The sequence below is a fragment of the Malania oleifera genome, chromosome 3, assembly GCF_029873635.1.
Source record: "Malania oleifera isolate guangnan ecotype guangnan chromosome 3, ASM2987363v1, whole genome shotgun sequence".
Classification (NCBI taxonomy): domain Eukaryota; kingdom Viridiplantae; phylum Streptophyta; class Magnoliopsida; order Santalales; family Ximeniaceae; genus Malania; species Malania oleifera.
In genome coordinates, this window is record NC_080419.1 from 34,878,543 (window position 1) to 34,891,095 (window position 12,553).

The following is a 12,553-nucleotide window of genomic DNA, read 5'->3' on the forward strand; positions in this document are numbered from 1 at the left end:
TCGCATGTCAATCCACTCCATTTTTTGAATGTTATCACTGCTGCAAAGCCCTTCTCTTATAAAGGTTTAATGCATGTTCGTGTGAGGATCAATGGTATTGAAGTTGAAGCTATGGTAGATTTAAGGCTACCCCCAACATTGTTGCATAGAAGGAGATGACAAAGTAGCATCAAACTCACACAAAATTCAATTTAGATCAAGGCTTTGAATTCGTAAGCAAGGTCTATTCAAGAAATGGCCACTATTGTCTTGACCATGGGATCAAAGGAAGGAGAATACAATCTAATAATGTTACCCTTAAATGATTTTGATTTCATACTCAACATGAAATTATTTGTGAAGGCTAAAGTGATGTTGATGCCCCACATTAGTGGAATCCAAATCTTTGATGAGAATGAATTTTGCTTTGTTTCTGTAATGTACAAGGATCCAAGCAATAAGTGAGGCAAGAAGAAGATGGGTGTCATCTACGCTATGCAATTGGATGACAGATTAAGAAAAAAGGACCCCACATTCTTGGCTACACTTGTGAAGGTCAAACCAAACCAGATGGTGGAAGTTCACGATGTGGTTACAGAATTTTTATTAGAGTTTTCTAATATCATACCCGTATAACTCCCAAAATCTCTCCCACCCAAACGTGTAACTGATCATCAAAAGAGAATCAATGCCTAGTGCTAAACCTCCTACACAAGCCCAATACAAAATGGGACCTTTGGAGTTAGTAAGTAGTTTAATAAGTTGTGGAGTGCAGGACTTATTCAACCCTCTAAGGCTCCCTATGGTGCTCTAGTTTTGATCCAAAAAAAGCAAGCTGATTCGCTACAGATATGTGTAGATAATCAAACATTGAACAAGGTCATGATAAAGAACAAATATCCAGTTCCAATGTTGAGTTGTTCGATAGATTTGAAAAAACATCATTCTTCACAAAGCAAGACTTGCAAAGAGGCTATTGGCAAATGAGAATTATAGAGGGGGATGAGTCCAAGATAGCTTGTGCAGCCAGAAGTTCCTAGTACTGTCATTTTGTTCAATAAACGCCCCTACAAATTTTTGTACTTTAATGAATGACTTTTCTATGAATTTGTAGCTCAGTTTGTTATTTTCTATGGACATTGTTGTTTACAGCAATTCTTTGGAAGATCATGTGCAGCACTCGAGGAAAGTGTTCACTAAGTTGAGGAAAAACCAATTGAATGTCCAAAAGGATAAGTCTTATTTTGCTGATTTGTATTCAAAAAATGTTACCTGCGGGTAAAATGTTGGTTCTAAAGTTCTGCCTTAAGTAAGAAGTGCAAGCTCACGTCTTCCATTTTGAATTATACTCCAATCCCATGGCGGACGGGTCCTATCATTCTGCATCTTTTCCTTTCCTTTCACTTGGCACTCATGTTCCAAAATTGGGCATGATTAACAGAAAAATTGGACATGGAAAATACAAATTTACTGGATGGTTACAAATTTATCACTTTAAACTTGAAAGATGTAGATTTGAATTCATATTGAATTTAGATAAATCTTAATATAAAATTTATTAAAATTAATCCAAATTCATCTATATTCAAATTCAAGATTCAAAATGATTGCTCCCAAACATAACATTGATGTATATAACAAAAATTTTATTCACTCAAAAATTCAAAAGAAACAAAAAAAGTACAGTAAGATTACATTTTTACAGATTTTAAAATTTGAAATCGAATTGCATGAATTTTCATTAAAAAAAATCCACAATTTTGTATTAGCTTATTTCATTACATAATTGCAGATCCAAGCCATCCTCCAAGCCTCCAAACAATAGCCATTTGCCAAATATTCAGAAAAAAAAAATCTAAAAAAGAAAGCCCCTGGATAAATATCACAGATGGTCTGCAAATTTTTAAAGTTCGGCGACTGTACATAAAACACTGGATGAAGCTGCTGCTCCTCGATTCCAAGGGGTTGTCCTCAAATCAACAAATTATCTCCCTTACTAAAATCAATCAAACAATTTACGCAGGCACTGTGTCTGTAAGAGAAATAAAATGACATTTTTTAGGCTTCTCTGTCGTTGAATTTCTTCCTTCGGTTCATCTCAAGAGAGAGGTGATGGGGAGCTTAGCTTCTGCTGCCGTGGCCGCTTTGCAGAATTTTGATCATGCTCCTTAGATATGCTGTTTGTTGTGTTTTCTCCATCCCCACAATTCTGATCCTCTTCATCTTCATATCTAAAACCCCAGCCAGCAAAATCTGACCCGGAGAACAAAGAGGTGGGAGTTGATTTATAGAATGCAAGTGGGACTTGCTTTACTCTCCGTCTAATCTGCAAATTATAGAGGAAGCAGTTCAAAATGTAGTAAACAAATGAGAAAAACCCAATCACTTTATCTAATTTCTTAACAAAAAAGGATAAATTACACCACAAATCTCTTAACTTGTAACTGCAACAATTAAATCCTTGATACTTCAATTTCAACTTCTTGTGACATTCCTAAATAGGGATTCGCACAAAACCCTTCAAAATTTTAAACATCATAATTTGAACTTAAAGTTGAGTACAATTCAGTCAAACATCAGAGGATAGTCTACAGAATGCTACAAATCTGTCTCCTTTTCTTGGCTTATGCAAGAGCCATAAACTAGATCCAAAAAATATCATATTATGACAAGAGAAAACAAGTATGAGTAATTGGTTTCATGTGAATATCCCATACGCATACATTTGAAAAAACTGTCTTCAAGACAATATCATCACTGTGCCATTTTAAAGCAAGAGAATGAAAACTGGTTGCTCAGATAAGCTATGAAATGCCCCCATGTATTTTCAAATAGTCCAATTCATAACAATAATGACCCAAGAACAATTGGTAATTATATTCAGAATGCGTAAAACAGCAATCAAATCAATGAATTTAACATCTAAGTGAACAGAAATATAAATGAATTTTCTGTGAATTAATATGGCACTACCTCTTCTCTAAATATTGTCGCATATGAACCAGAACTGAAATCTGTAACTGCTACCTCAGTGGTTTTGGCTCTGACTGTCAAGTCATTCTCAAGTGACAACACAAATCTAACAGCAGAATAAAACATTTGAAAAATATCAAAAAAAATGCAGAAGATACAACCCACTCCCACCCCCCCAGCCCCTCCCAACTCTCCCCAACTTACACCCCCCAAAACACGAGAAGATTCGGAAATAAAGCATGGGCCTGCTATGTACCTCGAGACAGGAGGGCAGTAATGGTGACGAAGGGTATCAATTTCCCAAAGAGAACTTCCTGTTCCAAGCATGGTAATAAACATGAGGAAGTCAAATTTCACAAAGAAAATTTCTGTCACTCAAAAATTAGAATACATTGTACAATATGCATGAAGGCAATTGTAAGCACACCGATATGTATGCAGGTGTTCTAGAAAAAAACTTATATTCAACCAAAATTAGATAGACAAAACTTGATTTAGACAAATGGAAATCATCTGTGGCTCATATCTGCTAGCACCAGAAAATGTTCTGTTGCAGCCAAGACTCATTCATCAAACCCATTGTATCTAGCAAACAAAAGGTGCTTCCAACTTTCCAACTATAGTGTAAGAAATGCATCAAATAAATATCATCAGTTGGGCAAAACAAAGAATTGGTTTGGGACACAAGAATCAAATGGAATGAAACCGAACTGATTTTAATTTTACATTTTTCTCCATATAAATTTTTCATTCCATTCCACTCCCAAACCATTACATTCCTGCATACCAAACAGTGGGTAAAAGGTTAGATATAAGCAATTTTATTATAGACGGTGTAACATGCAGAATAAAGAATATTCAGGGTCCCAAAGGCAAGTATCAAATATGTCTGTTATGGGATAAGGATGTTGCCCTCCAATCACAGAATGAATGTCAAAGCCAAATATTTGAAAAGAAGACAGCTACACACAAATGCATCGATAATATGCCAGTTGTGCATAAAGCAGAACACATCATGGACCCATGGATAACAGAGAGTGTGTGATTATGGGCCTGTTTAGTTGTGGGGAACTGTTTCATTTCCACTTCCAAGTTTTCCAAAGAGTACAAGAATGGCACCTTATTTTACAGCTTTCAACATTTATATGAAGAACTTGGAAAACAATGAAAAAATATTTTCCAACTTCACTGTTCAAATGTTGGAAAACTAAACATCAAGGTAGCATTTTTCTACTTTTTCGGAAAATTGAATGACAAATAAAAATTGTTTTCCACAACTAAATGGGCCTTAAATCCCATAGGCAAGCTGGGAAGCATTTAAATTGTGTTGAATTCACATCCTTTGACTTGCACTGCACATGACCTCATCTATGGTTAGCAAGCCAAAAGAAACAACGAAGTGCACCCGGATAATGTCATTAATGTGACATTCATCAGTCCGAAGCCTGACTACTGGCCCAACAAGTCAAAATGTCTTTTCAGACAAGCTTGACTCATGTTTTATCTGTTACCATCCTCTTGATTTTGTTATGTTTTTTAAATTTCTTAATGGAAAAAAAAAATCTAAAAATTTGCCACTCTTAACTATCTTAGAGGCAAGTTATTCTTGATCACCCAATATTTTCTGCCAAACTAGCCTACTAGCCAGCCAATAAATTGAATCTGCTACTTTAACAGGTAATCAAAGAGTAAACAGGGGAAACATGCTAAACATTTAGGCCAAACCTATATGACTGACAAGTCAATGCCGATGGACACTGCATTAAAATGGGGGGGAAAATCTGTTTTTTTTTTAGTAATTAGAAGCAATGCTCCCCGAAAAAAACAGGAAATTCGACCTATTAGTAGATGAATTCAACAAGATGAAACACACACTAAATGAGAAGTGAAAAACAAGTCATTATACTAGACAATGGAGGGCAAGTGACGCCTTGTTATACATTGTTCTATGTATATAGGCAAGCAGCTGTAAGAATTTCTCAGATCTTATCATGTGCATATCTTTCTCTGTTATGCCTCGATCAGATATTAAAAGTTCCTTTTGAGACTTCCAACATTGCAATAAAGCACACAAGTTTTGACATTATAAACTTCCATTATTAGCTGTTACTCATCCATTTAAAGGACCACCAAGACTTTACTTTCCTTCAACATATACCCAGGTCTACAACCCACATACCACGGCCATCATGTCCAGCACAATCAGTTAGCATATCTTTGATGGTTCTACAACATATAGACTCAATGGAGCCCAGGCCTACAACCGACATACCATTCCCATCACGTCCAACACAATCACTTAGCCACATCTTTGATGGTTCTACAACATATAGACTCAATTGAAGAGTGTGTTTACCATGCCTCAAGTACAAACTCAACAAATAATGCAAAATGTTTCACATTTGAAGATCAAATAAAACGGCTGCATTCACAAGCCTCTAAGCTAGGGTTGACATGTCAAACCAACCTAAGTGTGACATGCTGACTACTGTCTCTTGCTTTGCTGCTGCCAAACTCAGGAGCTGGGGGCTTATTAGTACGATACGGTTCTTAAATTCTTAATGAACATTTGATGTTCCTTTTCATTGCAACTATACCGGAACACTTTTGGATTAAAGCAAAATCAAACAACACTAAGGAAGGGGAAATAGAAATTAATATATTTCATTAATGACAATTCAACTCATGAGATAAGTGTTATCCACCAGATATTAGTGAGTACATAATTGGATCAAGCATTCAAATCAAATTAATCACCAAAATTATAGTCAATAGATTAAAAAAAACAATTAAGTATTCCGCGACTTTAAAGTAACATGCCCAATGAATACGAACCCTTTTACATTTGTAAAACTCCAAATCATGAATTGCCATATATAATGATCATATGAACTTGAAAGAACTTGAAGAAGAAACTTACTCATGGCATTGCACTTCATGGGATTACTTTCTTCATCTTTGAAGGGATCTATGCCTGATTTTCCACTGTCCATCTGTGTGCTGGAAACGAAGTTGTCTGCATTGTCACCAAACCCCTTTTGCGCTCTTGACTCATCTTTGGTGATCCCATCACCGTCTTCCTGAATGTATATCATGAAATTTCAGCCTTCAATCAGGAAAGATCATGCAATAAACGGACGGGTCAAACAAAATTGACTTGGGGAGGCTACTCTGAACATCAACAAGAGGCATATCAAGTGTACTCAAATACCCAGATGCAATTCAGTGCCAGAAGTACATGAGACCCAATGAGTTCAATCCCAGTTAGGGCCTAGAAAGGGGAAATCCTAGTTGTCAAATTCATTTCAGCAGGCATTTCAGTCATAAATGGAATATATTTGCAGAATTCCAATCTGGATTAACTATTACAGAAATATACATGCTCAAAAAAGTATATTCATTTGCAAAAAAATGGACTAGAAGTGATGACAACATTTACTTCAACCAAAGAAAATCATATTTAGAATTCAAGTGTTAATAGCTGAATCATAAGTAACAAAATCAAACCAAAAAAAGTATGGCAAAAAAGACGGTATGACATGCTGGCCATGACCCATAAATTCTTTTAACTTCAACGCAGTACAAAATGGAGATCTATTGCAGTCTGAAACAGGAACAGAATAATCAAGCCCGAGGATTGTAAAAGTCAACTAATCACTTGACTATTTTTTTTCACCATTACCTTGATTGTACTCTTATTTACTAAAGTAGCATTCCATTATATTCTTCATTACCCCTGCTTATTCTAAATCCTGTGATTCAACAGCAATTCTCCAAAGTATAAATGACCTTGCACAGAAGCTACGACTAAAAATTCTTTTAGCAAACAGAATATCACATTTACTTCAAATAAATACACCCAACCAATTCATCCATACCAGATTCATAAAAGTAGGTGCTGCACCAAGACCTGTGCATAAAACTATTCTAGTCACAAATTCAATTGTCTCAGCTCTAATAGCTTACACTTTAGAAACAAAACCATGGGAAATACGCATTAAATCAATCTGCCTAGGCAATACTATTTTAATATCTAAAGCATTTCTTTTTATTCTTACCGACTTAGTGTATAAACTAAAAAATATAAATTAAAAAATACCAACTATTTTAATATCTAAAGCACTTCTTTTTATTCTTACAGACCTAGTGTATAAACTAAAATATAAATTAAAAAATACCACAGAAAAGTGAAACAAATCTACATGCCTACTCATAAATCATGCAAGCAGAAGTCCACAGTCACTCACTTAAGTCACTTAGGTTGATCTTAACGCCACAATGCATTGTTGAAAAATGAAAATAATGTTTTGTTACCCGGTGCACCAAACAGTTGATAGAAGGATGTCTTCGTAAAAGGTTATGAATCAGAGCTACAATAATCAAGGCTCCTGAAGGAGGGACTGATAGTGTCAACCTACTCAATTTCTTGGCAAAAGCTGCTGCTAAATATGCAGGAAGCAGTGGTGATTTCAGGCAAGAATCAAGAAGCTGCAGGGGAAGCAAATAGTTAGAAACTAAAAAAAGCAGGTATAAACAAAAACATTTAGAGAACTGCTTGATCTATATCACTTAAAGGCTGTCATGTACAAAGAGTAATTTGTGGTTTTATTCTTCCCTCTTCTTGGTACTCATCCACAACCTTCCACTTGCATTTTATATTGGACTTCCTTAAAGCTTCAAAAACTTATTTTACTTTCCAAATTGACTGAGGTTAACCGAAATTGGAAATACACTCATTGGGGAATAATTGAACTTGTATAATAGTGTTATCACTGCAGATATTACAAATACAGCTTGACAAAATATTGATATACATATACCCAGTCACTGTTACTAGAATTACTAGAATACCAAAATAAATTTCATACTTTATGCAACCTGCCTGTCTTGAAAAGATTTAAATTTTAAAACCAAACGCAGTCACATCTCTGCAATTATCCAAGTGTCTAATTTGATACTCATATTCAGATACTAAATTTCTGAATTTTTTACAGTCAGGAAACAACAAATGAAGAATTATTTACCTGGAAAAATTTTGCACGATGTTTCGCCATAAAAATAGAAGGCACTAATAGTGCATAAAGCTTTTCATAAAAGTTAGGGTACTCCAGACCATGCTGTGTCATAAGGACGAAAAGGCTGCTAAGAGCCATGACACTGATAACACCGCCAATGTCATAAGATCTTGTCAAAAAATCACTGCATAGTGTCAGATAAAAAGTCAGACTCAAGGTGTAAAGCTCGAATGCGTGGCAGATCCATAAGGAGAAAGAAAACCTAAATGTGCGGACTCACCATAACATGATGGGGTTAGACAGATGCGGAATAACCACCTGGTCGAGGGAAACTAAAACCTGAGCATCATAAGCCAGATATGTCATAATCCATGATGCATAACATACAAAATCTTGTAACAAAAGAAAGTAATAAAAATAAGCATCCAAATAAAATTAATACCATAAAATATAAATAAATAAATAACAGAAACTTAGTCCTCGCTACCTTAAATTATCAGGCAGGCCAAATCACATTATAAATCAGTGGTGAGAAAGAAAAAGAAAAGATTAGGAGAAAAACATCATCAAAAAAAGAAGGGGTGAATTTTATAACACAATCGTATGGAACAAGCAAATACAAAATCTAATGTATGACAAGAACAATAATTCACAAGGCTTAATTCCACAGAAAAAAAGAGCTTGCAGAAAGCAGTTTGAAAAGTCATGTGCATATCCATTTACAAATCATAATAATAGAACATACAATATATATTGATTCCCAAAAACATAAGAAACTAAATTAAATTAAATAATAGATAAAGAGAGAGAAAAATTGAAGCCGCTAGGTCATAGTATTAAAGTTGGTGATCTAAAACTTGTCAGGCTGGCAGCCTAAATGGATTTGAAACCTCTAGTGTGCGTTTGGAAACATGTTGATCAGTTTTATTGTTACAATGATTTGATTCATGGTCTATTTGGGTTATTTCCGTTTCTAAAGAAAAAGATAAAACTTGAGTTTTCTCAGAAACATGTTTTCACATTTTTGGCAGCCAAAACACATTTCCAAAGATGTTTCATGTTTCATATGGTCAACATTAAGAAAAAAAAAATGACAATGTAAACAAAGATAATACAAATCAATATGTTCCTTAACATATCCTTAAGGTCATGCTTTCAACATGAAAAAAGAAATTTCACACTACTAAAGAACAAAAAATAAAAGTGGAAAGAATAGAATGAAGCGTTGCGATTTACCTCCTTGTACACATCGAGAGGAAGCGGTAACCTAAGAAATGATATCCACGCTTTAGTGAATTTTAATTTAATCTTTTTGGCAATATTGACTGAAGACAAGACCTGAATTCAATGTTAATATAAAAAACTCAACACAACAATTTTATTATCATAAGAATACAAACAATAAGACAATATCTAATAGGTCAAAAAATTGAATCATGAATTGTAATACTTAATCGTAACATTCATGGTCAATTCTTACTTATTTTGATTTACTTATTTGACTTGAATCAATAAGTTATTGAATCAAATTGAATCGTATGACTTGAATCAAGAATCATGTGATTTTCAAACGTGATGAGTTTAAACCTTTTATGGGGCAAGGCACAAGCCTTAGGTGTTAAGAAAAATGCCTCTTGGAAACTTTATTTTTTCCACAAATACAAACAAATTATTTATACATCAAATATATATATATATATATATATATATATATATGAAAATATAAGGAAAATTACAAATAAATTTGAAAAACAAATCATAAATGATTTGTAAACTACTTTTTGGTCATTGTAAGCGTACAAACTTAAATTCATCCAAGTAAACCATGTTAAAAGAATCATAATATTACAAAGTCCAAATTGTGCCATGATACAATATGCAACTCGCAATTATTTTGAAAAGATTTACATAAAAATTAAAAAAGCTCAAAGTCGAAATGGTTGGCGGCAAAATTTGCATCAGACTATTCAAAAAAAGTAGTACCTTTCAGGAAAATTTTCCCAACCCAGAAATAAATATTTTACCAGATTAGTGTCATGCCCAGAATTTCAGAGAAGTAATAAAAGATAAAATAAAAAAAAAAATGGGTCAAAAGTAGACAAAAGATCAAGTAGTCAGGAACACATAACATTACACATTTACCCAGAACAACACCAAAGAGAGCTTCACACATCCACACTATAGGATATCCAGAGAGACCAAGTGATCGAAAAAGTTTAATATTGCATCAGAACAAGGCCAAACTAAGCTTGAGGCTAGGATACCTAGTTCGGAAGCCAGAATGGGAGCAAGAGTGCAAGAACAACTTTTATGAAAATATGACATAATCCGGAGCATTCATATATTTAATATGCTTTATTTTTGTAATTAATTATATGTTTACATTAAATACCATGTGATGATAAACTACTACTGTTTTAAAGTGCCTTTACTATTAGAAGTCGACTTTCAGCTTACCAGCAGGGTTGTTCATGCCATTTGACAATTCCAAGGATTCAACTTTTCACAGCTTGACTTCATGACATCTTATACAATTATCTAACAGGCCTAAGAATTTGAAATTTGAGAATTTCAATCTAATTCCCTGCGGATTGCCAATGCACACGCACAATTCACAGTTGGATGCAAAATCTGTGGACCACTCCCACGGATTAGAAGATTAGAAATCCAATGCTTTTTTTTGTGGGGAGCCAGTTTTTTTTTTAATTGTTCAATCATTTTTTAACTTTGTGAGGACTGGCACCAATTGAGGGGCACCAATGATGAGTATAGGAATGGAGGAGGCAGACAATGTAGAGGAAAAGGGGGTAATAGTAATAAGGTTTGCAACAGTGCAGCAACAATAATTTTAAATGTAGCATTGCATTAGTAAATTGGTTGCAGCAGCAGAGCATTGCAGTCCTGGTCATAAGTTAGTGATATTGATGATGATTGTGGTTGTGGTGATGGTTGTAAGACAAAGATAACACAAGGGTGGAAGCAGCAAAAACCCTGGCAGTGGAAATGCTTGAAGCTACAATGATGGCAAGGTGACTCTTGAAGCAGCAGTGATGCCTTTACTAGCAAGGATAAAACCAGAAACGCGTCTCACTGCAGTTTCCACACAAGATAAAGGGACTTTCTTACATGTTACTTGATTTTCTAGAAAGCACTAACTCATCCAAACCTTTCTCCCAACTTAACAAGAATATTAGAAAATATTAATCCATAAAAACAAATGAAAATAAAATCCATTATTTGAAACACAATTAGGGAAAATTACAAGGCATTTTTTTTTATTTTTTGTTTTTGGTTCAAGAACCAGACAGGTTACAAAATCTTTAAAATTTGGTTATTACACGGGCTGAAATCTTATTGCAAGAAGAGAGGAAAAGAGAAGGATTTAAAAAATGAACAATCAACAACTTACATTATTGTTGGATTTCTTCGTCTTGCCCTGTTCAACTTTACTTTCCATAGGCTGTGAATGGTCTTTTGAATCACCTTCATTAGATGAAAATCCTAATTTATAGAACAAAAAAAAAAATTAATATACTATTTTACAAACGAGATACACACCCCAAGGCATGAGGCATGCATTTAGCAACCCTTATTCTTAAATTAATAATATTTTTTTGTTAGGCAAAAAGAAGTATCATTAAAGAAAAAAGAGCAAAGAGGCATCTTCAAAGCACAAAAAAGGAAAAAAAAAAAAATTCTTAAACAACAATATACTTCTTTTAAAGGTACAACGTTGCCATCACACTCATACAAAAGTACATGTAATCAACAACAAGAACTAAGCCTTATTCCGAAATAATTGGGTCAGCCACATAAAACTTTTTTATTAATTCAATTCAATTCAAAGCCACTTTTTCCCCTTTTTTTATGAGGGAAGAACAGTAAAGGGCACTAAGGGGGTTCCCACCAAAGTTCATCAGCTCATTTACAGCAGAAAATATTAATAAAATCAATTATAATAAGCTCTCCAATAACACATCCTCACTCAACCAAAAAATAAATATTTAAGCCACCAAGCAGTAAATTAAACAACAGACAATTTAGTAATCCTAAAATGCCCTCCTATTTCTCTCCTTCCACTCAACCCCCAAAATGGTGAGATGGGTTAGTAATAGCCTAAGAGATCTTGTTCTATCATTAAAGCTCCTGAGCAATTAAAGCTGAAATCATCCAGTCCAGACACCATACTCAAAGTCACACCCCACAAAAATTTAGTCCAGTGACAATATGCTGTAGTGCTGAACTGATTCCTGGTCTTCCTTGCACATATAGCATCTATTAACCAAGGTCAACCATCTTCTCCAGAGAAATGCCCCTTCCTCCCAGACAAGGAAAAAAATTTGCTAGAACCAATGTTTTAAAAGGCGAAGGCGCAAGGCGAGGCGTTTTACCCTCCGTGAGGTGAGGCATAAGCCTTAAAGCGTTGAGACATAAGCATTTTGGGACTATATTTTTTCAAATAATTAATAAATAAAATCAATTTATATATAGTAAAAAATGAGAAAAAATTTAGAATAATGGAGAAAAAAATAAAAACATAATTTTTAAAAATCATATAGGCCAAAACATTACAAAATGAAAAGGGT

At 34.3% G+C, this 12,553-nt stretch overlaps 1 protein-coding gene across 2 annotated transcripts in view; it reads right to left on the reverse strand.

The window, feature by feature from the left end:
• Positions 1 to 1,685: 1,685 nt before the first annotated feature.
• Positions 1,686 to 12,553, reverse strand: part of LOC131152054 (protein NUCLEOLAR COMPLEX ASSOCIATED 4) — a 52,674-nt gene continuing 41,806 nt past the window's right edge. For both annotated transcript variants that reach the window (XM_058103650.1, XM_058103649.1), the window contains exons 7-15: positions 11,377 to 11,468; positions 9,204 to 9,305; positions 8,248 to 8,306; positions 7,977 to 8,151; positions 7,267 to 7,440; positions 5,873 to 6,032; positions 3,209 to 3,266; positions 2,953 to 3,058; positions 1,686 to 2,305 (exon numbers count right to left, since the gene is read on the reverse strand). In XM_058103650.1, coding sequence (XP_057959633.1) covers positions 2,078 to 2,305; positions 2,953 to 3,058; positions 3,209 to 3,266; positions 5,873 to 6,032; positions 7,267 to 7,440; positions 7,977 to 8,151; positions 8,248 to 8,306; positions 9,204 to 9,305; positions 11,377 to 11,468 — 1,154 coding nt within the window. In that variant the 3' untranslated portion in view covers positions 1,686 to 2,077. The remainder of the gene's footprint in view (positions 2,306 to 2,952; positions 3,059 to 3,208; positions 3,267 to 5,872; positions 6,033 to 7,266; positions 7,441 to 7,976; positions 8,152 to 8,247; positions 8,307 to 9,203; positions 9,306 to 11,376; positions 11,469 to 12,553) is intronic.